This window comes from Nymphalis io, chromosome 5 (assembly GCF_905147045.1).
Source record: "Nymphalis io chromosome 5, ilAglIoxx1.1, whole genome shotgun sequence".
NCBI classification, from domain to species: domain Eukaryota; kingdom Metazoa; phylum Arthropoda; class Insecta; order Lepidoptera; family Nymphalidae; genus Nymphalis; species Nymphalis io.
Window position 1 is genome coordinate 5652187 of NC_065892.1, and position 26340 is coordinate 5678526.

Consider the following 26340-nt stretch of genomic DNA (forward strand, 5'->3'; position numbering starts at 1 on the left):
GTTTTATGCTGAGTTTTTCGTCGCTGCAAGTTCTATATTGTCTCGCTTCGTAAAATTTACGCAAATACCTTTGACCAAAAAATTAGAAGATGCTTGGTCAACGATTATTTAATGAAATACTTCGTTACTTATTTAAAGACGCCTAACATTTCACTCCATTGTTTATCTGAGTGACGATAAGTGTTGGACCTGATTACGTATTTTTATTTAATTTGTCTCATTAGATATTAAATTTAAATACTGTTAAAACATCTCACAAATGATATTAAAATTATTATGTATTATTTGTTGTAATCATTTCAACATGTTCTTGTAAAAGTTTTTAATATCAATTTGCCTTTAAATTTTTTTACAATAAATTACAACATTTAATTTTTTTATATTAAAGTTTAACCTTTATTTCACTAAAATATAATATATGTGTATGATATATATTTTATTAGCAATATAGCTGCTAAGCTTAGCGGCTTAATACATAGTGTTTTAGTGAAAAATCCTTAGGTACTTAGTCATGTAGAGTAACGTACAAGTACAAGTAGGCTTTCACGCTTCAACATCCGGCTGCTTTGTGGTCGTAGAATTTATCTATTTCATTAATCGTCAAACTTATACACCTTTTCTTATCTCAATTTCACTAAACTGCAAGTAAATGGTTCAAAGCAAAAGCTACTTGACCTCAATTTTCATATATGGTAACCGGTTAACTACTACAATAATACTGGAATAGTACAACTGTATATGAAATTTCGCTTCACATATTATGTTTTATTAAAAGTAACCCTTTACATAATGATTATGCATAGTTCAATAATTGATTTAACGAATAAGTATGACAACGGAAATAGTTTTTTTATTTTTATTTTACGTTCAAAATCAAATCAATGATTTGATTTCATTTTGATTCATGTAAGTTGGGAATAATAAATCGATATAAAAAGCTTTCATTTGTTTTATTTTTATTTTTGACGCTTTCATTCATATTTTGGACCAAAACGCTCAAACAAAATGCACGATCACTAGCTATCGGTCGGCAACGCTTGACCGAGGAGATAAATACAGTGATCGGCGTGCCGGCCCGGTTAGTTGACCGCTGTATTCGTCCGCGATCCGTGATGTGAACAATGCACAAGAAAATAGTGTTCACTTTTCTAGTGCTTCAGTGTACGCTCTGTCTAACCATCCGAGTGCCCGTGGACTGGAATGATGATAGTGAAGTGAAAGATGGTCAGTTTACAAAGGACCAAATACAAACGCCGCAACCTCCGATATATAATGAATACTTCCAATACACTGCGAACAAACCACAATTCGCGATTGATATCGCCGAGGCACATGGTGTGCAGTCGCCGGAAAAACATTACGAATCGTATCCAATTAGACCTAACACAGGCTTGACAAGACCGGTATTAGGACAACACCAAATTTTAAATTCAGAAAGAAATACATATGAATCTTACCAACCATTCCTTCAAAATTCTGGGCACTTGTATTATGCGACCCCAGTATCTACATCATTTGAAGTATATCATCCGTATAAAGATGAACAACCGGCTCTGAAGGAAATATATAAAGATCCCGTTTTGGATAAAATAAGAAATGACCTACGTAATAGCAAAAACAGATTGCAAAAGTATGAAAATGAAGCTGGAGAAACGGATATAAGTAAAGATGAATATTTAGAGACACCTAAGCAGATTGAACGTAAAAAAAATCCGCAAAAAAATATACCAACCCAGTTTGAAATACATAGGCCCCAGCGTCGACCCATATATTACCGGTTGCCAGTAAGACAAAATCATAGGGAACAATTATTGAATCATAAATTGAGACATCCTTGGAATCAAAATATTAAAGTCACGCCACACCATTATCGCCCTGTTAAAAATCATCTGTATGGATTGAGGCAGCAACATGCTTTGAAGTACGATGATGAACATAATGAATATCCTCAATTTACCGTTCCCGAAAGTTATAATGAACAACCAGATGGTTACGATATATATGAAAAAAATAAAGCAAAATATGTGCAGCTAAGAAATAATCTTGATGAGTCTATCAATACGGTAGTCCAGCAACATAGACCTAACACTCAAAATAAATTAGAGTTACAAACTGGATATTCCAATGATGATTCTAATAATAGTGATGAAGAACAATTTGTACCTATTAAGAACTATGCACAGGTAAGAAAAACTGAAACAACCAAATATCTTCCAAGAAAAGCTGCACTTCATGACGCTGAAAGTATTGAAGAAATTCAGAATGCACCACGCCTTCGAGAAGCTATTAAAAGTACAAAAGCACAAATAGTTTACTCAGAAGAGGGTTATGAAGATGCTGCATATGACCACGCTGGTGAACAAAAACATGCCTCTGATCACGAAAGACATGGTGGTTATCTCAAAGAAAATGAAATAAGTGGTGGTAAATATAAAATACCATCTGTAAGTGCCAATTACGAAGACAACAAAGGCTCTGTATACAGAGATCAACTATTACATGACGAAAAATGGAAAGATATTAAAAAAGAAAATGATGATGAAAATGAATCGAATGACTACTCTGAAGATGAAGAAGAAGATGATCTTAGTAGTGTTATTATAGACGACTTGAATATTGAAAACGAAAGTGATCGAAATAAACGAAATAGCGACATCTTAGGAACAGCAAGTTCTTCTGAAAGTCTTTTGAAAAATGATAACAAAGAATACTCCGATAACTCATCTAAAAATACTACGCAACATGAGGTAATAAAAAGAGAAACGTCTTTTAAAATTCCAGAATTTGATTTCAATTCAACATTACCATCAGACGCTGAAATACTGAAACTTTCGAAAACCAAGGTGATCTCTCAAAAACTGAAAATAGAAGATAAAACAAAAAATAAAAAGTATCCCTACTATTTAAAAAATAATAAAACATTAAACAAAAATTCACCACTTCGTTATGCTGAAAATATTAATTTAATTCCTAAGAAATCAAATGGCGGTACTGAATTCTACGACTCACGTTCGGAGCATGAATGTTCTGAAGTTGAAGATAATGTAGATGTTGTACCTGAGAAACTAAATAAAGATGGGAACCCGGATGATAACTCCGATGGTGAAGCAAATAAGAATAAATTTGATAATCTAAAGGACAAACAGCGACTAAAAGGACTTGGCGATAAAATTGATTGTTTTAAGGTTAAGTACTTTGGTGAAAACCCACTAGACAGTCCATTTTTTAATGAAGAAATAATTGAAAATCCAGAGCCGATAACAAAACCCAATCTTAAAGTCTTTGAAACAAAAAAGGTTGAAGATATGTCAAATAATAAATTATTTTATTATGATGCTGATATATTTTCCATCTTAGAAAATATACAGAACAAAAGTAACAATTTAACGCATCCATTAAAAAATGAATTATCGATTATTAACAACATAACATTAACAAACAATACATTATTATCAAATCAACCAAATTCTTATCCAGAACTTTTTAATATAACTAATAACGCCTTACAGGTAAATAATAGGTTATTAGAAAACATACAGAATTCAAATTTATTAAATGGATCATCCGATTTATCAAATATAACGTATAATCATTTTCAAAATAAGGAGGATGTTACAAAACCTCCTCTATCTATTAGAAAAAAGAGAGCCACGCCTTTTTTGTATGAACCATACAAAATTATAAGGGACAGTCAAGTGCAAGATTCAAAGAAAACAACTACTTCAAGTAATATTAGTCCTTTAATTAAACAACTACAATCAAGCAGAGTCATCGACAAAGTAAAAACAAATATAGATATAGATCAAGGTAAAAAGAATTCAAAAATTTACAAAGATATTGGGAAAGGTGACAGACAAAAATCTTCTAATGAGCATACCATTGATACTAAAAATTCAAGTTTCGTAGATATAAGCTCAGGTAAACGTGGCGAGCCCCGTTACGAATTGCGACCAATAAATCATAAAACCACTTACTCACCAGTGGAAAACAAAAGAGCCTTATCAGTCGAAGATTATAAAACACAAATGAGTAATGATGGCACAGAAATTAATACAAAAAATATACACTCTACTGCACAAGCTCAACCAAAACAATCTATATCATCGAAAATGACCTCCAGGCCTTACTTTGATGTATCTAAGTATTTACCGGAACTTGTAGAAGCACAAAATATTGCTGCGTCAAATACTATACGAAAAGTCATTCGTACAACGACCCCAGAAGTAACAACAGACCAAATACAACGACAAAAATATGAAACTGATAATGATGATAATGAGGAATACGATGAGTATGAAGATGATGACGAAGATAATGAAGAAGACATTAATACCACAACAACGACAACAACGACAACGACTACGAGAAAACCTACAACAAGAAAAAGAACAAGAGGTACAACAACCCTTAAACCAATTCCAATTGAAAAAGAAACCGAAACGCCAAAGTTACGCTTAACTACTAGATTCCGCAACTATCCATCTACGATGAAATCTACTACACATCATGAAGTAGTAAAAGGGCCTATTCAAAAAATATCCAATACAGAAAGTGATTCTCCCAAATATACAGAAAAGAAGAGAAAATCAACCAAGAGTACCTTGATAACCGATACAAAGACGTACGGAGAAGATGACGATGATATGACAAGAAAAGAAGTAGATGCCTTATTACGTGTAAAACAAGATATGGATGAGTATATGCCACATTACGAAAAAGCTAATAACAAAAAAGATGATAACTCTGATAATATTGCTCATAACGTTTCTGACATAAATGAGAGCGAAGATCATGAAGGAAACGACGAAGACGATGAAGATGATGAAGAAGACGATGAAGACGATGAAGACGATGAAGACGATGAAGATGACGAAGAAGAAGATGACAACGAACATGAGGATAAGTCCAATCATCAAATTAAGAACAGTAATTTAGAATTCACAACTTCAGAACCCACAAAAAGGACCCTAGTTAGAACAACAGTAGCTCCAGCCACAACAACTGAATCAAGAAGCGCCAGAATAGAATTAAAACCTACAGTATTAAAAAAGAAATTTGAAATACATGAAGAATTACCGATCAACAGATCATCTCCACATATTACTCAATTCAAGCAGGATATTAAGGAAATCGAAATTGTTAAAGAAATGCCACCAAAGCTTAGAAAAAAGAATCATAAAAATTTAGAAGCTTTAGATTTGTTTCGAGATGAAAATTTAGCTGAAGAAATAAACAAATTAGGAGATGTAGAAGTTTTTAAAGAAAATTTGAATTTGAAATCAGGACCAAAACACGGTGGAAATTACCGAAGTCTTACATCAGAAGATGTACGAAAAGAAATGGTTGCAACAAAGATACGTGATAGTACAAATAAGGATGACGTTGAGACTTCTCCGACACAACCTAGAAAACGCATAAAATTAGATGATGATCACCGTTTAATATCTCACATAAATTTTGGTACAAGAGGTCCGCAATCATCTGCTCCTGACGATGCTAAAAATGCAAAAATTACTGAAGAATTAAGTGATACTGTAGACACAGGCTTAAATAACATGCATGGTGGCAATTTAAAATTATTAAAAAGCAAAGGTACAAGACACGGTGATAAAAGTGCAAAATTAATTGAGCTTGATACTGATGACGAAGTTGAAACATCGAGGATGCATGGAGGTAATTATAAATCCTATGGAAACAGAAACACTGGTCGTCAAATGCATGGAGGCAACTACAAAAGTGCAAAAATCATTCAACCCGAAGACACCAATGATAAACCAAGATCTAGAAGCAAAATCAGAGACGCGAGAACTAATGCAGCAGCTCTATTAAATGACTACGCGCGCGCCGTACCTATTCTCACTACAACCCCTGCTTTCATTTTAGATCCTAGTAAGCGTATGTACTATTATGTAGATTCCTAAAATTTATAAGGTTTTCTTAAAATGTACTCATTATTGTTTATAAATAGGACATTGAAAAGTAGAAAGTGCCACAAAATTAACTTTGAATCACTTTCGTGACAAAAATTGTGAAAGTGTTTTATATTACTTTTTAAGATGTTAGACGTGACAACGTTAAATAAGTAATAACATGACGTGTATTATAAAAGTATTAATTTTAAGATTCTGTGATAAATATTTTGTTAGACTTTTTTACTTAAAATTTTATATTTATACTGTTGAATTTATTAATAAAGATCCTTGACTTGTATCTTGTATTTATTTATTGACATGCATATGTAGAACTAAAACTCACTATTTGTTCATTAAGTATTTGTAGTTAAAGGCTATAAGCCGAGAAGTGTTCATTATTGCTTGAATACTCATTCTCTTTACGGAACCACATTTGTGTATTTGTTCACCGATTTAATACTAGGTCCAGGCAGGTCAATCCACAATTACAACATTCAAAACGAGTAAGTATGTAATAGTTTACTGTTCAAAGTAAGGCAGTGTAAACAAATTATTGCTCTAGATTCTATTTTGTCTCGAACGTTCACCTCATTACAGAAACTGCACTTTCACTTTTGATGGCATTCAACGAAAAAATAATTTTGTGACAATACGCGGTTATTTTATTTAATTAGTATTATTTATTTATAATATTCCATTATCTGCTATTGAAACATATTCTGAGACCCTGATTACAAAAAACATGATTTCTTTGTACACAAAGTTCAATAATTTCGGTTTGATGTTATATATTTATAACATTAGCACGATAAAAAGCGAAGAGCTTAAATAAAAAAACATTTTTAAATTATTATTTTATTGGCAAGTTTTTAAAATTGTAATAAATACCTATAAAATTGTATAAAATAGTAAAATAACTTAATATAAATAAAAGCAATAACTTAAATAATTTACATTGCAAATTAAATTTGGCTTCGTTTTTTGTTTATTAACTATATTGCCATACGTACTTAAAGCTAGTTAAACGATAACATTTATCGTTAAGTAAATGTATTATAATTTTAACTTATAAATATATTTAATAATAAACTTCATTACAAATATTATGAACTAATTCATTTAGGGTGAATTACTTGTGTTTTTTTCGCCCTATTTTGTTTGTAGATTTAGCATCTGAAGATGGGTGGCTTATTGGTTTCCATTCCGATTCAGGGGATACTTCATAAGTTTCAACATTGTCTTCTCTATCGATAGATTCGTCTTCTTTATCACCTTCACCAAAGAAATCAATAATTGGATGATAGTTATAATTAACTTTCTTGGCATTCGTTCGTGTTTCATTGTTTATCATTTTCATTTGATCAGAAGTAAACGTAGTAAAATTTCTGTCTGTTGTTACAGCATACAGCTTAGGAGCTATTGTTGCTCTAGGATTGAAGCTAGAGCTTACATTTTCTACTTCAGAATCATCTAAATCATCATTAAACTCTTCCATAGTTTCCAAATTGTCACTTACATATGTACCTATAGATGATGTCCCCGATGGTACTAAATCTTCCGGACCACTGGATATCTTTTTTCTTATCGGTCGTCGACTCGGTCTGATAGGACCTCTTTTGAATTGACTGTCAATTATTTTATACTTATTTATATTATCTTTTGAAAATGAAAACGATGATGATGAGGATGCAGATGGTGTGGGTGGTTCCAAATAACTGGGTAGTGTAACCGATTCTAATCCAAGTATTCCACCTGGATTACGAGATATAGGCCTTTTCATGTTTCTTACAGAACTCGCCTGATTAAATGAATCAGGAAAATATGTATTTCCATAGGAGTCCATAGTATTTGACGGTATGTTATTAAATTCATCGTCATCACTTAGTTTAGCTTTATTAAAACTTGATCCTGGTATTGAATTATGATTATCGACGAACGGTGGGAATGTTTCTAAAGGCTTATTGAAATTAAATGGTTGCGTTTTAGATACTGTTGGCCTCTGTACACTAGACTGTATAGATTCAAAGGCCTGATTTTCATGTTCCGAAGACAAATCTTCTCCTGGGAAATGTTCAGACGATGTTTCATGAACTCTGTGACTGACTGGCGGAAAAGATACACTGTAGCCTTCGATGTGACAGGAACAGCAAGTTGGGACCTACAAAATAGTGAATGGCAATTTTAATATCTAGATTCTAGAGTAATGTTGGAATCAAATGTGAAAAATGTAATAAATATACATAATTGTTGTATCCAATATTATACGAGTGGCCATCTGAAATAGTTCTAACGTGAGGTACGTTGAGTGGCAAAACTTTTACATCATATAATTTAAAAGTAGAATCATGTAGTTTTTTTAATTATATTAAAACGTAAACTTAAGCTCACTTTGAATATATCCATATGTAATCCATTTTGTTGATCCCAAGTCAGAAGTCTATGGTAATTATAAACTTGGACGCACTTCGATTTAAAATTGTCAGTCAAATAAGTGCACGATTCCTTTGGTTTTCTGGAAAAAAAAATAAGGTTTTTTTTTTAACTTATACTCTGATCATGTAATAATTCATGAAATAACATAAAGAGGAATGCAACATTGTCCTTAGATAGAAAAACATTTAAGGTAAGTAATAAGCTTTCTTTGTAGAAACTTATCAAGCATTTTGATTGATAAGTTACCAAGTATTGTGGTGAGTGAAGACATAAAGCATTCTGGAAGTGTGCATGTGTACATAATCAAGCCTTCTAATGTTGATATAATGAATCATTAAATATTTAAAACAATAATACACTACTCTACGCTATACCTTTTGTACTAAAAGTAACTTAGGTATTAAAACTAGTTAAGATTTTTTAACAATGTTACTCTGTTTTGTCCTAATATGAAAATGTTATAAATTTATAGATATATAACCAATATCTATCGCTTCGTCACTAGTTAGTTTTATTCAACATGAAAATACATGCAACTACTCCTTCAACTATTTAATATCAAACCTACTCACAAGCATTTCTCTAATCGCAATGTCTGCGTGTGTTCTCCAGTATTTACGATGAATTTCCATTGTCCTGACGTTGCTCTAGCTCGCTGCGGTCTCGCGTACTTCACTGTGCTTGGACACATAAATCCAGCCTCTCCAGCACCGGCGAAGTCACGGTTGGCAGTATCTCCTCGTCTAAGATATAATAAAATATTATCATTTGTTCGCTTGACCTGTTTGCTTGATTGCTTGCTTGCTTGCATTGACCAATTAGTCCAATATTAACGTTGTAATATTGCAATATTCGAATAAGTTTGGATGTGAATAAATTAATGTACTTTAAAATACTAGTAAAGTAGTTTTTTTTTTTATTATAAGCCGTAGCCGTAACAGCCTGTGAATGTCCCACTGCTGGGCTAAAGGCCTCCTCTCCTCTTTTTGAGGAGAAGGTTTGGAGCTTATTCCACCACGCTGCTCCAATGCGGATTGGTAGAATTCACATGTGGCAGAATTTCAGTGAAATTAGACACATGCAGGTTTCCTCACGATGTTTTCCTTCACCGTAAAGCACGATTTTATTATAAAACTTAATTTATTCAAGGTACTTTAGATTTTTTGTCTATAGAAAATTATTACTATTTTTATGTATGTATGTAGTAATGTATTTATTAGCGAATATTGGAATTGGAATCATTCGCAATCGTTATATCAGCGCGCACAATCAGCTTTTACTGCAACGAAATATTTATGATGAAAGGAGAAATGTATCGAACAAAAGAGATTTGCATTTATTTATTATACAATCACTTCGATCTTTTAAATTAATTTACTTTGGTAGACGAGCGAATCGGTCACATTCTCAGACTATTACACACTACACTATAACAAATATAAAACAATTCTTAAGTGTCAATGCTAAGTCGAACAAATCTAAGATATTATTTCCTTGTGCTAATTGCTTAAACTTATTCTCCATTCAAATGAAAAGACCTATTTAACGTATTAATATTTGGCATGAAACTCTTCCTCTGTGGATGATACCCAATCAGACTTTTTTTTTAACGCTGGAAAAACGCATTACGCGTTTCCCCCACGGGAACAGTGGGGAGGGGTATGTGGGTCTCGCCGGTGTCCAAGGCGCCGAGTGCGCCCCGAAAATCGGAATACCCGGTAAAAGACCCAGCGGTACCGTCCGGTCCGGTCCGTTCGGTACGTCTTAACGAGGAGAGCCACGGGATCACTTTCACATGCTACCGTAAGATACTCAATCAGACCTGCACAAAGCCCTACAACAAGTAAATAAAACATTCCCACCAGTTGGGAGACTTAAGAAATGCTATGTTCTTCTTACAATGGTAATATACATATATGGACAAGAATTATATCATACGAAACGTAATCGTTGCCGTTAAACTATTCCGTCATCTATTCTACTGACACAACAATTCAGTTGCTTTTCAGTCGAAGTTGGATTGGAATACAATCGGAATAGATATCGTTACCGTTATAAATTAAAATATAATTGTCGCCTAGTTACGATTCTTGTAAGGAATGGAATTGGGACCTTCCCATCATAACAGTTATAAATTAGTAGAATTAGCCCCCAAGTTTCCTATCTATAAATATGATTTCGTAAAATAATTGAAACATCGATTACCTGTTAGACACTAGATAATGGTCAGCGGTGTACTTCGCTTCCTGAGCAGCTGTTATACCATCCACGGCGCCTTCACCCGGATCCTTGTAATCAGCTAGTAACGCTCCAGCCGCTGCTTTGTTCCTGCGGATGGACTGCACTATTGCTTCTCTGAAAATAGTAGTTTTATTATAAAATAAGATTTTTATTCAATCTTAATTATATTCAAAGTATTACACGCTCATATAACCCTGCTAAAATGGCCCCCTTGTTATAAAACCCGAAGATTTCATGTTCCAACCCGGAAATGTATCACTGAGTTTTTATGTGTCGGTGATGAAAAAAAAAACATCGTGAGAAATCTGTCTGTCAAAAGGCGAGTAGGCATTAGTCCAGCTATGGGAATGGATACAGGATGTTAATTTTGTTATACATATTTCTATAGTATGTACTATTTTATTTATATCGTAACTTTACAAGAGCCTCTTCATGCTAAAATTACATACAAAACTTGGCTATAAAAACTCAACAACAAAAAACGTTACTTTTAAAATTCCCTACATACGAATCAGGTTTTGCTTTTCAAACTGACCAGTGACATATCACTTTCGCTTTTGTACGCCGTTCCGACACGGCAAAGATTATTTTTTTATTTACTTTTGCCTTCGTTTGTGATCTACTTCTTAAGTCGTTGACCTATGTTTCTTTGTTTTTGCATACAAATTCATTGAATAATTAGTCCAATATTAATTATGTATGAATAAAGTAATCAAACAAAATGTAAGGGTTTAGAATTTTTTTATATTTCTCTTAAAAAGTGATTTTAAGTCTTTAAATTAATAATCTTGGCTTTTCCACGTACAAAACTAAAATAGGTTTTACAGGTATTACTTACGTAGGATAATCATCAGAATGTAAGCACAAGGTGTTGGTGAATAGCTCGCATTTCGATTGATCGCTGACTACAGGTAGTTTTCTAGCTGGCATCGGTCTGCGACGAATGAGGGGACCAAGAGTCGGTTCAGCAGTTGTCCGACGTGATGCGGGTGACGGTTTTGGATACATCCCACGACGCATTATGTTGCCTGCAAATTTATTAAAAAAATATTACCATAAGAAATATTTTACCTTCTCAATGATCTTATGACAGTTTACATTTAATATTTCATAAAATCGTTTATTCAGCCGGCAAAAGAAAATTTTGATACTTTTTTTTAATTTATCGTATAATTAAACTTTTTTTTAATTACCTTTTCTGTCCATATATCTATTTAACGAACGAAGCTTCTCAGGCACAGGTAAGTCTTGGATTAGAGTCATATTCGTCGCGTCTGCTGATAGTTCCACAGTGCTGTTATCCATGGCACGATCGATATCGTCAAATCTTGATTTAATAGTAGCTTCCGTTGTCAAAGATTGTGTTTTTGTGAGATTCATCTGAAAATTTGTTAAAGTTATGCCTTTTTAGTAATTAACTTCTAACAATTGCAATTTTTTCCATAATTTATAAAGAGGTCGTAAATTAATATTAAATTAACAAACAGTTATAACCGCTTAACAAAATTATTGCAACTATCTTCTAAATTTAACACTAACGTGAAAATAATAAATTAAGTGAATTAGCGGCATCTAAATCATTTTAGTAACAGAAACGCAAAAAAATATAATAATAAATATATCAAAACAATTGCTAAACTAAAGAATGATGCATAATATTATAATTACTCACACAGTCATGAATAAATTATTGTAAGTTATAATTTTAAGAAAATATGTTAGTGTATATTCTTAAAATTAACAATTGAAATAAGATAAAAAGCGTATTTTGCAATGGTAAAAGTCGACTCATATTCTAACAGTCTCGTAGCACAATATCGAAAGTTCAAACAATGACTGATTATCTGTAAACAGAACTAATTCACAAATCTCTTTGTAGCTTTCATCTCATTTAATAATTCACATAAATATTAAGCCTTAGCATAACCTTTTTAAGAATTTATATATTTAATATCTAGTGACATTCGAGTATAAATATAAACACAAGAGTTAGGTAAATAATAATTTTTATCGAATGGCACATTAACATTGTAAGGATGGATATTATAAAGTACAACAAATTAGCAAGTTTTATCTTCCTGGAAATCAATGAAAAATTAATATCATCCATGTCTCGATAAACTAAGAGAACTTAAAAAAGACCATTATTTTATGAGGCCATCCATATTAAATTTATTTGCCTGTTTTGTCTTAAAAATTAAATCGATTTTAAATTTGCACCTTCAATATCGTAACTGTATTTTTTCAGGTCTAGAACTATTAGTAAAATGTTGATGTTATTCAAGAAATTCAGAGGGTATTTTGAAAACGAGGAGATAAAGCGATTTTTAAGAATAAACATAATATCGTAAGAATTAGCTAGTTATGTACTGGTGGTAGGGCTTTGTGCAAGCTCGTCTGGGTAGGTACCACCCACTCATCAGATATTCTACCGCAAAACAGCAATACTTGATATTGTTGTGTTCCCGTTTGAAGGGTGAGTGAGCCAGTGTAATTACAGGCACAAGGGACATAAAATCTTAGTTCCCAAGGTTGGTAGCGCATTGGCTATAAGCGATGGTTGACATTTCTTACAATGCCAATGTCTAAGGGCGTTTGGTGACCACTTACCATCAGGTGGCCCATATGCTCGTCCACCTTCCTACTCTATAAAAAATAAAAAATAAAATGTTACAATACACGAATTGATTGATCGGTCTGAACTTGGGTTATATAAAATCATGTAAAATTGTATTTAACAATGATAATGAACTATTTACCTAATTGTAATCGTAATATTTCGTAATCGTAACTTGTAAAAAAGTACACATTTGGTCTGCTTTCACCTATTATTGTTCCTACAAACTTAAAAATATACTTGCAGAGCTAACGACTAATTTCTAACCGGCCAACTTAGACTGTGCAAATTGCACCTTTTAAATCCAGTACTTAAGTTACTGGTGGTAGAGCTTTGTGCAAGCTCGTCTGAGTAGGTACCACCCACCATCAGATTTTCTACCGCAAAACTGCTAGCAGTACTTGGTATTGTTGTGTTTCGGTTTGAAGGGTGAGTGAGCCAGCGTAATTACAGGCACAAGGGACATAACATCTTAGTTCTCAAGGTTGGTGGTGCATTGGTGATGTAAGCGATGGTTAACATTTCTTACAATGTCAATATCTATGGGCGTTGATGACCACTTACCATCAGGTGGCCCATATGCTCGTCCGCCTTCCTATTCTATAAAATAAAAAAGTAACTATATTATTTTTAATTAGTTTATTTATTTATACTCGTAATCATACTTACATTCTCATCTATATCATAATCATCAAGTGTAATGTCTTTAGGTTTATCGTTTTGCGTGTGATTTGTTATTTTATTATCTCGTGCATGTTCTTTGATTGGGTTTGTTGTATTTATTTTAAATGGTATTCTTTGTGATCTTGTTCTGAAGTTACGATATTTTTGTATGATGGATTGTGTGGTTGTACTTGATTCGTTTTCTTGTCCACTATCGAATAAATCACTATTAAGTGATGTGTCTTCGTTGAATGATCTTCTTTGGAATAGTGCTTGTGGAGTTTTAACTTCGCGTGGTTCTTTACCAGGTCTCATCGAACGACGAATCAAATTAGCCGTGTCCAATAAAATTGGTAACATTAGATCCGAAGTGGTGTTGTTATTGAACATTGATCTCACCTGAAACGAAATTTAATATTATTAATAAACAGGCAATCGGCAAATATGCAAAAATCCTCTACAGATTTTTTTTATTTATATACAATTATACAAAAGCTCAACTAGTCACCCTAATTAGAATCGTTTTGTTTTTGTTTTAGTTTTTCTTTCATTCGATCCATTATGTTTTCCACCTTGATTCTGTTAGATCAGCAGTCTGTTTCTGCATTTATAAGATAGAAATCTTTCATTTTATCAAATAATATTTGAAGTTATCTTATTAATGATCCAATTGTTTGTAAAACCCTATTCTGAGATAAAAACTTATGTAAAATTTGATTTAGAATTGTTTAATCTAAGCTACTGTGCACCACACTTTATTTGACGGCCATGCGAAAATTTACTTCAAATAGTGGGACAGCTTTCATGAGCTCATTATCTACGGGACAATGTACATTTAAATTCCACTTTTTAGGATTATAATCTCTATATTTATGTAATTAACGACTGTTATAGTATGTATGATGTCTCTTGAGTGGCCTACACCGCTAGTTTGATAAGGTCACTTATTTCCAAGATTCTAGTTCAAGTTCTGTAGCATATTGTTTTATATTATAAAATATTACAATGGTTAAGCGTGAGAGGTCAGTTTGTTTAACTACCGTGAGATCGATTCCCGCCGGCGCGTAATTCGGCTCTGTTTGATAACAATAACATTGTCTTATCAAGGTCTTATAAACATATAATACATAATATTTAATACTAATTAGAATAGAATAGAATAGAATTTGCTTTATTGTACACAAAAAGAGTTACAGAACCATTTTAAACACAACCTAAAAAAACGAAAACCATTTTGTACAAAATACTAATTATGTGCATTAGAAAAGATATTTAATGACACAGTTATATTAATTTGAAAATCGAATTATAAGTCGATAAAATATTAATTATTTTTTAGAATTTTTGATACAAAAAAACATATTACACTTATTTATAGTCAGAAAAAGATATTACAATTATTCATCGTCAGATTTGTTCATGATGTTGTTAAAATAAAATGTTGAATTTCGATTTTCGCATTTTTAAATACCATAGTTTTTTATATAAATACATCCATTACATTTTTTTGTAAGAATTTTCAATTGCAATTGCAAAATGTAATGTAACACATTGACGATGATCAAATAACTTATATCAATCAACAGCCAATCGTTGTCCACTGCTGAACATAGGCCTCTCCCAAGGTGCGCCAAAGCTCCCTGTCCTCCGCCTTCCGCATCCAGTTGGTGCCCGCCACCTTCTTAAGGTCGTCGGTCCACCTGGCTGGAGGGCGCCCTACGCTGCGCTTGCCGATTCGCGGTCTCCACTCTAGGACTCGTCTGCTCCAACGGCCATCGGTCCTACGACATACGTGACCAGCCCACTGCCACTTCAGCCTGCTAATTTTGCAAGCTATGTCGGTGACTCCGGTTCTTTTCCGGATAATCTCATTTCTGATCTTATCTTTCAAAGATACTCCGAGCATAGCTCGCTCCATAGCACGCTGAGCGACTTTGAATTTGTGGACTAGTCCCGCAGTTAGTGTCCACGTTTCGGCACCGTATGTCATGGCAGGTAAGACGCATTGGTTGAAGACTTTCGTCTTCAAACATTGCGGTATAGACGACTTGAGGACTTGACGAAGGTTGCCAAATGCTGCCCATCCCAAGCGAATTCTTCGATCGGCTTCCTTCTCGAAGTTGTTCCTACCGATTTGTATAATCTGTCCTAGGTAGGTATATTCACTAACAACTTCGAGAGGTTTGCCCTCGACGTATATCGGTCCCGGCACGACATGCCTATTGAACATGACCTTGGTCTTGTCCAAGTTCATGCCGAGACCGACACACCGGGAAGACTCGCCTAGGCTACGCAGCATTTCGGTGAGTTGTTCCAGCGACTCTGCTATGATGACGATATCGTCGGCAAATCGAAGGTGTGAGATGTACTCGCCGTTTACATTGACTCCATACCTAGTCCAATCCAGCGTTTTGAAAACGTCTTCCAACGCGTTGGTGAACAGTTTCGGGGATATTACATCCCCCTGTCTCACCCCTCTGCGCAATTGGATCGCCTTCGTCTTACAGTCCTGGATGTGGACAGTCATTGTAGCGGCGTTGTACAGACATCTCAGTACCTCGATATATCTCCAATCGATATGACATCTCTGCAATGAGTCGAGCACTGCCCAGGTTTCGATGGAGTCGAAGGCTTTCTCGTAGTCCACAAATGCCATACACAGCGGCTGATTGTACTCTTCGGTCTTCTGCACAATCTGCCGAACAGTATGGATGTGGTCCACGGTGCTGTAGCCTGATCGAAAGCCGGCTTGCTCTGGGGGCTGGAACTCGTCAAGTCGTCTGGCGAGACGGTTCGTGACGACTCTTGAGAACAGCTTATACACGTGACTCAGGAGGGAGATTGGTCTGTAGTTTTTCAAGAGGGTTTTATCACCTTTCTTGAAAAACAGTACCACCTCACTCCCGCTCCACGTTTCCGGGGTCTTGCCATGTTGGATGACGGAATTAAAGAGGCTTGCTAGCTCTTTCAGGACCGGAGTCCCGCCTGCCTTAAGCAACTCTGTTGTGATTCCGTCATCTCCCGGAGATTTGTTGTTTTTAAGCTGTTCTAGAGCCGCCCTAATCTCTCCTTGGTCAACGACCGGGAGCTCCTCGGAGTAATGGCGCATAAGAGGGGCGCGCTGGTCATCAATACTGATTCCCATGGGTTTATCCGATCTTGAAGAGAACAACTGCCCATAAAACCTCTCTACTTCTCCGATAATCTCAGGCCTAGAGGTAACGACCCCACCATTTTCAGTTTTAAGTTTTGTCAGACGCGGCCTCCCAAACTTGCGAGCGAACACTTTCGATCCCCGATTTTGCTCAATCGCAGCCTTGATGGCACGGGTATTGGAGCGTCGGAGATCGCGTCGCGTCAGCGTTTTTATTGTTCGGTTTAAGGCCTTATCTGACAAAAACGATGGTAGTTCTCGTCGTTTTCTCATGAGCTCGAGTGTCTCAGCAGAGAGTTTTGGTGCGTTGTCTCTTCTCTGTGGCGGAAAACACTTGCGGGATGTGTTTTGCAGTATTTTGACCAGCGTGTCGGTTATCTCATCAATGCTGCTTATGGTTTCCAACGCGGTGAATTGATTTTGAAGTTCCATTTGGAACTTTTCGGAGCCTTGAGCAGCTTGGAGCATGGTAGGTCGGAGAGTAGACCTCATCATTCTCGATCTTTCGGCTTTTAAGTTGATATTTAGAGTGCCTCGAACCAAGCGGTGATCACTTCCGGTATTAAACCTGTTGATCACTGAAACATCTCTAAATATGTGCCTTTTATTCGAGATGATAAAGTCTATCTCGTTCCTTGTCACGTTATCGGGGCTTCGCCAGGTCCACCTCCTCTGAGGCTTCTTTTGAAAGAAAGAATTCATCAAAAAAAGCCCCTGCGCTTCGAGGAAGTTTACCAGCATTTGCCCCCTGTGATTTCTGCAGCCCAAGCCGTAAGGTCCGACTTTCGATTCACCGCTATCTTGTACTCCCACTTTAGCATTAAAGTCTCCCATAACAACATTGTAGTGGGCCCTCGAGGTGTCGTTGAGGGCCTTTGCGATGTCCTCGTACATCGCTTCGACCACATCATCAGAGTATGTCGAAGTTGGCGCATATACCTGTACAACCTTCAGGGAGTACCTGTCGGAAAGTTTTAGGACAAGGTACGCTACCCGGTTCGACACACTACTGATTTCCACAATGCTGCTAATGAGATCCTTTTTGACTAGAAAACCGACACCACCCTGGGAGAGGTTATCACCTTCGCGGAAGTAGAGTAAGTTACCGGACTCTAGAGTTATCGTGTCCTCCCCCTGTCTTCGGACTTCAGATAACCCCAGTATATGCCAGTTTATATGACTTAACTCTACTTCTAATTCGGCGAGGTGATGGTCCAGCCTCATCGAGCGTCCATTATACGTTGCCATTTTCAGTCGTTTTATACGGTAGCCTGCCGTGAACCGGTGATTCTTAGCACCCCCTGCCCTGCCGATACCGCGACCGCTACCTTGGTCGGGCCTAGCGGGCTTGCCGGTAACTGGGGGCCTTTTTTTGGGCGCATCTGCCATTTAGGGAGGTGGTTTGCCCATACTCGCCGCGCTGGGCAGGCGTGTTGGCGAGCGCAGTAGGGGGTAAGATGTTTATGGGAGGGGGGACGCTGCTGCCCATCCCCCCTTTTCCCCGTCCCTCAGTCGCCTCTTACGACACCCACGGGATGAGATTGGGGGAGTACTATTCTAAGCCGGTACTCCACGGCGATATAAGAAGACGAAAATATAACTTATAAGAAGACGAAAATTCATAAAAAAATAGAAGAGTTTCATGCAATTTTTATTTCTAACTTCTATATATATATATTTTTATTATTCTATAATCCGCATATATACCTAACACTCCGCATGACTACTCCGCAGGACGATAAAATCGATTCGACCGAAAACAATTCAGGTACAGGATCATGCTTTTCGAGGCATATGATTGTAAAAAATGCACTGGCAGATCTTCCAATAACTTTTTAGTGACCTGACATTTATTTGCCGATACATACTAGCTACTATGGCAACGAAGCTGTCAAACATTTTTATTACGTTATGAAATACAGCGGTACTCAATCTTCCTTCGCTTCACTCACTAGTCATCTTAATTGTCTTGTGAGTGTATGGTTGAATATTTATGGGAAGGAAATAGTTGGGCGCCGCTCATCTGTGTCGAACGTGACACTTCGATGTAAGAATTTTTATAATCAAATTGATGTCTTATAAAGCATTAAGCTGAGATGACTCAGTAGTTAGATAGACTGACATTTAAAGGTTGTTAGTTTATTTTATTTTGCTACAAAAATAAAAATATATTAGTATTAACAATAATTCATAGATATAATGTACTAGAAACGGGATAAGGAAATGTATTGTATTGATTACTAATACATTATTTTAGAAAAAATGTGTTTTGTTCACTACCTAACCCGCTTGTGAGTTGTTGGGTACGCTATGTCCTTTTCTGCACCCTGACATGCATATACGCAAAATGTCGTAAAGATCGGGTGAGTAGCTTAGATGTGAAAACAAACAAACTCACTTTCGCATTTATTATATTGGTTAGGATGGATAGATCTTATAAAATGTTTAAAGAAGGCAATATACCTTCCTACCTACAAATACACTACTTGGCACATTGGGTACATTGGCACTTCAAGCAATATAATAAAATAACACCAAGACACCGCCAACCTCAAACTCTAAGACGGTATGAGATACGACTGTTATGTCTATCATATCAGTGGTTCACTCACAATTCAAAGCAAAAAAATACAAAAAGTATTGTTTAGGGGAGCAAATGGGGAGTAAGTGGTACCCATGCAGATCTTGTACAAAACCGTACTAGTAGTAAATGAAATGGTTTGGTGATGGCACGTGATAACTTATATACTATGTCAATACATATAACAATTATATATTTCATATCTATTTTCTCTTAATAAAAATGAGCAAAAACTATTGGTATTATTTATAATGTAAAATATATAATATTTACTTACATAATAAATAATACAATTCAGTAAGTGTTTTAAAAAATATAATTTACGTAAATTAAATTTAATTTCAAAATAATTTCTTTACTTATTAAAATTAAGTTATTAAGAAAATATAGTAAAAAATTAACTACATAATTGTCTATTTCATAACATCGACAAAAAACTGACAAATGTTTTACAATAGTGTCTAACCTAGTTTAGATTTCAGAAATAAAATCGTTTAAATGTACTGTCTGATTAAACCTTTTTACTGTTGCAGTATAAGTTTACAGTAGCAACCACAGCAGTGATATTCTGTAAGAGCTCACTCACCCACCCACTCACTCACTCACCCACTTACTCACTCACTCACTCACCCGTGATATATTAACAATCGACTTATAGTAATATACTATTTTGATGCATGTCTTCTTGAATTGTTATAATTATTATGGTACCTATTTGATATGTAAGATAGCTTGAGATACGATGGGTTTGGCCGTAAGGATGAAAAACCCGTAATAAAATAGATTAAAAAATATATATTATGGTCATTGTCGTATATTACGAATGTTCTGGCATTTTAGGGTCGATTTTTGCGGTGAGTTTAGTTTGTTCTTTCAGGATAGCCCTACAGCTCACCGGTCATGAATAAAATTAATATAGAACATAAGACTCATTATATCTCGGTGCTTGTATCTTTTACATGTAATAAAGTCCAAATGGGCCATGTCATAAAATTATTTCTTGTATATTCGCACTGTAATAAATATAAGCTCTTTCTTAAACTTTCAATAAACTACCAAGTTACCAACCAATATTTGGAAGGTTATTAATATAAGTACTTTCTCGTACACACACTTATAATACAAAAAATTGCTTAGGAGAAAAAAAGTGTTGTTCAACGGACGGAGATATATTGCCTATTCATCATCTCTACCAGATAACCCAAGTGTAAAACATCCATATTACGTATATTAGAGTTTAGCTTCAAATATTTGAGTTTTGTTTAAACACTTAGTAGTATCATAAATACAAATAAATGCATAACTATCTTCAGTTGCGCCGGAGTCGCGTAACAAACAATCTACTCGGTCTAATTGACGCTGTACAATACATGTGAGAATTTACATCGCTTGACAAAAAAAACGACCCCGTTCCGGATCTCGAATGAAACTCGCGGATGGAAGATAATTCGATACACTTCGTTGAACAATGCGTTTATGTTGAAACTATTTATTGAAATTGCGGCGATTTTTATCAAATATCGATTGATTGTAATATTAACAGAAACTTAATGCAAATTTCAAAATTCGTATTACGTTGCATCAATATCTTTGCAACAATTCTGTTTTTCATTTACAGTTGAAATATTGAAGAAATATCTGCTAAAATTTTAATGCAATTACTTTAAATAGATAATTATTAAATCCTAAGCGAAGATATTAACCTAAATGAAAACTGAATTTCAGATAATATAAAAAATTAATTAAACTTTTATAACTCGATGACATAGACACTAATCTCGCAGCTAATTTTTTATTTGATTTTCACAGTTTTTAGTATTCTAATTTTAATTTCAAGCTTACGAGTACTAAGAAAAACGAATAGTATTTTTTGTTAAACATGAAAATATAAGTAAAATCACTGATCGCGTTTCCAATTCACATAGAAATTGCAACATGATTAAACGTTGACAGTAAAAAGTTTAACACTTGTGGGAATAGATTTCGCTGGTATAAATGTCGTAAAATGATAGTGTATATTTTTTTGTCGGCTTGCCGTGTAACAAATGAAAACCTTTGTAACTGTAAAATTTACACAAGTTGTAAAAGTATTCATAATATTTTATTTTTACGAACTTACATAAATGTAATGACCATTGAAATACGCTTAATAAAATGTTTTTTTTTTTCTTAGCAAGTTACTATCTAGGTTTTAACCATCTTAACCCAGTAGTAGGACATTTGCAGGATGTTACTTTACTTTTTCAACGGGTTTTCCTCAGAACACGTGTTATTAAATATCATAAATTTAATGATGTGGCTAAAAATTTCACCATATTCACACAACTAAAGTAGCTCTTATGAAATCTTTATATTACATAATAAACGTTATTTGACGTTGCATTTATTATGCTATCATATTTTGTTTATTATTATTTTTAGAGAGTATACTTATATTGACTAGATCAGAGAATGAACCGCCTTTGAAATGAATCCCCTGGTAGTAGTACATACTAATATGTAGACCTCTAGTTTATCCCAAAAAGAGCGAGGAAGGTACTGACGACAATATGATTATAGTAATAATAATAATAAAGAAAACGTATAATATGTATTTTTTTTTCAATCCAGGCAAAAACTCATCATTTGATTAGTATAAAACTTTCTCATAAGTATAAGTATTGTCAACTGAACGTAATTACGCTTACGCTTTTCTAGCGGGCTTAAAGCAAAGGGAAAACCATAGCAAATAGGTATATAAGAATTAGGAGGAATTTAGGAGATTCATAGATCACAAAAAAAAATCTACAAAACAGTTTGAGGTACTATATAACTATGTGTATAGTTGGGAGATTCCTTCATACTATAACTGGCTAGATACAAAAAATGCTTTTGGGTTCTCGGACTGTGATTCATTCATTATTGGTGCGACTTGTACTTTGTTAAGTGTTTGTTTTTTAAATTTACTGAGTAGGTATTTTACTTCAATTTGTATAAATAGGTGTTTGATTTATATTAAGATTCGACGTTAGAGATACTTTCGGATGGTGATGGTTAGTAAATTGCTTAAGTTAATTAACTAATTATTATTATCTTTTTAACCTATTTAAATCCTTGACGTATTCTCGCTTTAAAGGAAAAGCGAAAATTCGTCCAATTGACCGACATAGCCGACTGGCCGACTATATTAATAAATAATTTGATGAGATCTATTTCACACGTATGTATGTACATATCATTATATAAGAAGAGAAAGTAGTACTAAATTATAAAAATTTTAACTGTTAATAAGATTTACTGTTAGGAACGGATATACGGCAGTGCGTCTTATATTAATTAGCCCGGTTACGAAACATTGCTTAGTATAACTATTATATAAAGTGATTCCGAGTATATTATTAATGATCGGAACTGGAGTGTTCTGATACAGGGTTGGCCTACTACTACTAAAAGTTGGTTCCTGCCTAAAACTTTTGAGTTACTGAAATAATCTATTTTTATTTAATACCGCTACAAAAGGTATACGCCGATATTTACGTAACTTTAATAAATAACTTGTAAATTTTTGGCACTCTGTATTAATTTTTTTTTTATTTTATTTATAATTAATTAAATATATAATATTTATAATTAATTAAATTTTTCATAAATTGTTACTAATACGATACAATATTGTATGTGAATGGTACTGTCCTTTCCTGCAGTGCTGTTCTTCTTCTTTCTAGAAACTCACTACATTACTCACCCGTAAAATAAACTATTTTATTGCTTGTATTCTTGAAATGTTATATCTATTATAGTCATAGATATTTCACGACCGTTTTCTGAGGCGAGTTTCGGGTTTTTTCTTACATATCAGCCCTAAAGTACACCCTAAAGTACAAGTGTCAAGCACAATCGGTCAAAGTTTCAACTCATTCGGATTAATTGTGAAAGAACGCATTTGAAATTAAGATAAAAGAAAATGACAGATGTCATTTTTATAGAAAAAGGATGGCTTCGTTTCTTGATCTTACAGAATTGACAGATAAGCTTTTATTTTATTAGTATAATTGTGTATCTCTTTTCTATTACACGAGCAATTATAATTTATATGTATTATAAGTTAAGTAATAATAATAGATAGATAGTAGTTAAAAATAATAGTAATATTCCCATTGAACATTGTCATCAGTAGCAAAGAGCAGAGCATGTCCAAGCGAAGTTAACTATGTGCATTAACATTATTCATGATAGAAGAAAGGTAAATAAGCGTATTATCCATCTCTTAGCTTATCCATCATGTCTAAACATGTAAACAATATTATTATATAATGTAAATGATGGATATAAGGTACCTACTTCTGGGATAATCCATTCTTTAAATTAGGGTTGCCATTTAATATTTAAAAATATAATCTAATTTTGTCTTTTAAAAAAGTATTTGTTAGAAAAACAAAGCACATAAATGTTCACTTTGTTAAACTTCCGACTTATTACGTTCTATGCAACTATAAGGAATCTCTCCGAAGTAGTAATGATTTTTTTTTTATTAAACCAATAAAAAATTAAAATAACATAATTATTGTTATCGACGCGAGATTTTATCCTTGAGCCTCAGCAATATATTTATATATATTTTTTATACCTTTTTTATTTAAAAATTCATATGAAATATATACTTAATATAATTATAGTTATTATGACTAATAAAAAGTATCTCGATATGCACATCGGTGACAATTTATATATCATTATATAATCATACTTTCCAGTTGAAACATCCATACATTGTGAAAGTATTTTTTATGCCGTTTAATTACACAAAAGTATACATGATTTACTTTATTAGAAGTTATAAAATTTTAAATGTAAACAAGAATAAAAAAGTAATCTCGATTTCATTTATTCTTTATTTGGCGCATGGCTCAAAACGAAAAGTCATAAAGTATATATTTTAGTACGTACTAAATTGTGTAATTGGTAAATTTTTTTTAATGTAATGGGTATATTATATGGACGACTAAACAGCAGCCTAAATACAATTTTGCATGTTGTTTTACGCAATTTAATTTTTTGAGTATTTTTTTTTCTCTCGCTACTGACGGACTATCTCAAAGAAGGCCCTATTACTATATTCATATAGGAATAAACTAATTACTGAAAGGACTTTGTGATCTGAACTAGATACTAGTTTATATGTTTACAGATTCCGTTTCTCTCTCTTAGTTTCGATTCCGGTGCTATAAAATTGAATGGTTGTTTTCTATCAATAAATTTTCAGTAGGAAGAAGTTAGGACACTTCCTATAAATTTATTTCTGTCGTATTGTCGTCCTATTGGATTATGAGAGTGAGAGAATAGATAATGCACCTGTGTTAGCTGCTAGCGCCATACTATGTTCACTGCACAGCTAGTCTTTGAGTTCAGTTACCGTGGACGAAATTCGTTCAGAACATCATAAACTGATCAATAAATGACTATGTTAAACACATGCTATAATAAATATCAAAATATGTTACAATAAATATAAGTATAAAAAAGGAGACGACGTAGACCAAATATTTACCTATGCTTATATTTATTTATGAATTAGTGTTATTATTATTCAAAACTTTAGTGGCAACTTCATTATACATAGAATATTTTATCTTCGCTCTTTTAGGATACTACATGAACAATAAGAACGTATGTACTGAAATCTATAAATATCAAATATTTATAAATATTAAACATTATAAAAACCCAGGTCTGTCTTGAGTTACTTAACAATGTTTTATTAAAAATAATAACCCATTAACCGGCATCGATTTAACCTAAATGCTCACACTCATGAATATTTATTCAACCATCTTCTTACTTTATTTTTATTATTTAAGTATAACTCAACAACTTAGTACCGCGTAATTAATATACTATTTAATTTATACTTAGATTACACTAGGTATCTCCTCATATATTATCTAGAGCTAGTCTGTTGATAGATCGTAATCATTTTACAAAACAGAATTTATAATAAGGAATGTATACATTACCTGAGATAGACTTAGTGGCTGCCTTCCAGGTGGTGTAGTAACTTGACTCGCGACCAGTGACGCGAGTGCCACCCGCTGGTTTCCAGACATCGCCCTGATGATTGGAAGGATCTGCGCGAACTTCCCAACATGGTCCTTCCTTTCCAACGCTTTTAACACCGCATCCCTTATCATGCCTTCCTTGTTTTTCTTAGTTTTATAATTCTTTACTAAAGCCTTCTTCGTTGTTGCTTCATCGTTGAATTGTGAACTATCTGCTTCCAAAGAATCTAAATTGTACTGTGGTCTATGCGAATTCGTTACGCCGTTAGGCTTAAGGATCCTGATAGGAGGTTTGACGACCGTCTCGTAATGCCTCGATTCCTGTGCTATTAACAGTTCATTCGGCTCAGAAAACTCAAAATCCTTCAAATCGTCGGCGTTTGAAATAGCCAAGAGTGTCAATAAATAAAGTCTAAAATTCGCCATCGTATTCAATATCAAACCCTAACTGCAATATAGCATTATTGTATAAGAGCACTAAACACAGAACACCGCCTATTCACATATCAGTCTTTTTTGTTTAGGTAGAGATGCGCGCGCGCAGCTTTCTGCCTCGCAGCCGAATGAGCGCGTGCGCGGTAACCACACGCATACAACTCTCACGTATTTACAGGTGTCAGATAATACCGGAACTCACAACTTTCTCCCATCCTAGGGTCAAAATGCGACCTATCAAAAAGTGCAAAATCACCCTTAAAACGTAC

At 34.1% G+C, this 26340-nt stretch overlaps 2 protein-coding genes across 2 annotated transcripts; one reads left to right on the top strand and one right to left on the bottom strand.

Annotated features, from left to right (window-relative positions):
- Positions 1 to 1121: 1121 nt before the first annotated feature.
- On the top strand, positions 1122 to 6121 carry LOC126768468 (MATH and LRR domain-containing protein PFE0570w-like). Its single transcript, XM_050486594.1, has 2 exons — positions 1122 to 3394; positions 3494 to 6121. Exons 1-2 carry the CDS (start codon positions 1122 to 1124, stop codon positions 5919 to 5921), a joined length of 4701 nt encoding a protein of 1566 aa, XP_050342551.1. The 3' UTR covers positions 5922 to 6121.
- A 790-nt stretch (positions 6122 to 6911) lies between these two features.
- Positions 6912 to 26260, bottom strand: LOC126768472 (neurotrophin 1-like). The gene is made up of 8 exons (XM_050486602.1): positions 25595 to 26260; positions 13873 to 14265; positions 11780 to 11966; positions 11425 to 11614; positions 10551 to 10700; positions 8918 to 9088; positions 8301 to 8424; positions 6912 to 8070 (listed from the first exon to the last, which is right to left on the bottom strand). The coding sequence occupies exons 1-8, from the start codon at positions 26060 to 26062 to the stop codon at positions 7042 to 7044; spliced, it is 2712 nt and encodes a 903-aa protein (XP_050342559.1). The 5' UTR covers positions 26063 to 26260; the 3' UTR covers positions 6912 to 7041.
- Between the last annotated feature and the right edge of the window lie 80 nt (positions 26261 to 26340).

Excerpts from the sequence above, each read along its gene's own strand:
- LOC126768468 (XM_050486594.1), top strand. The coding sequence starts at position 1,122 with ATGCACAAGAAAATAGTGTTCACTTTTCTAGTGCTTCAGTGTACGCTC. Across the intron at positions 3,395-3,493 it reads AGTAACAATTTAACGCATCC|TAATAACGCCTTACAGGTAA; the intron begins ATTAAAAAATGA and ends TTTTAATATAAC.
- LOC126768472 (XM_050486602.1), bottom strand. The coding sequence starts at position 26,062 with ATGGCGAATTTTAGACTTTATTTATTGACACTCTTGGCTATTTCAAAC. Across the intron at positions 11,967-13,872 it reads ATTATGATATAGATGAGAAT|ATGAATCTCACAAAAACACA; the intron begins GTAAGTATGATT and ends ACAAATTTTCAG. Across the intron at positions 11,615-11,779 it reads TAGATATATGGACAGAAAAG|GCAACATAATGCGTCGTGGG; the intron begins GTAATTAAAAAA and ends ATAAATTTGCAG.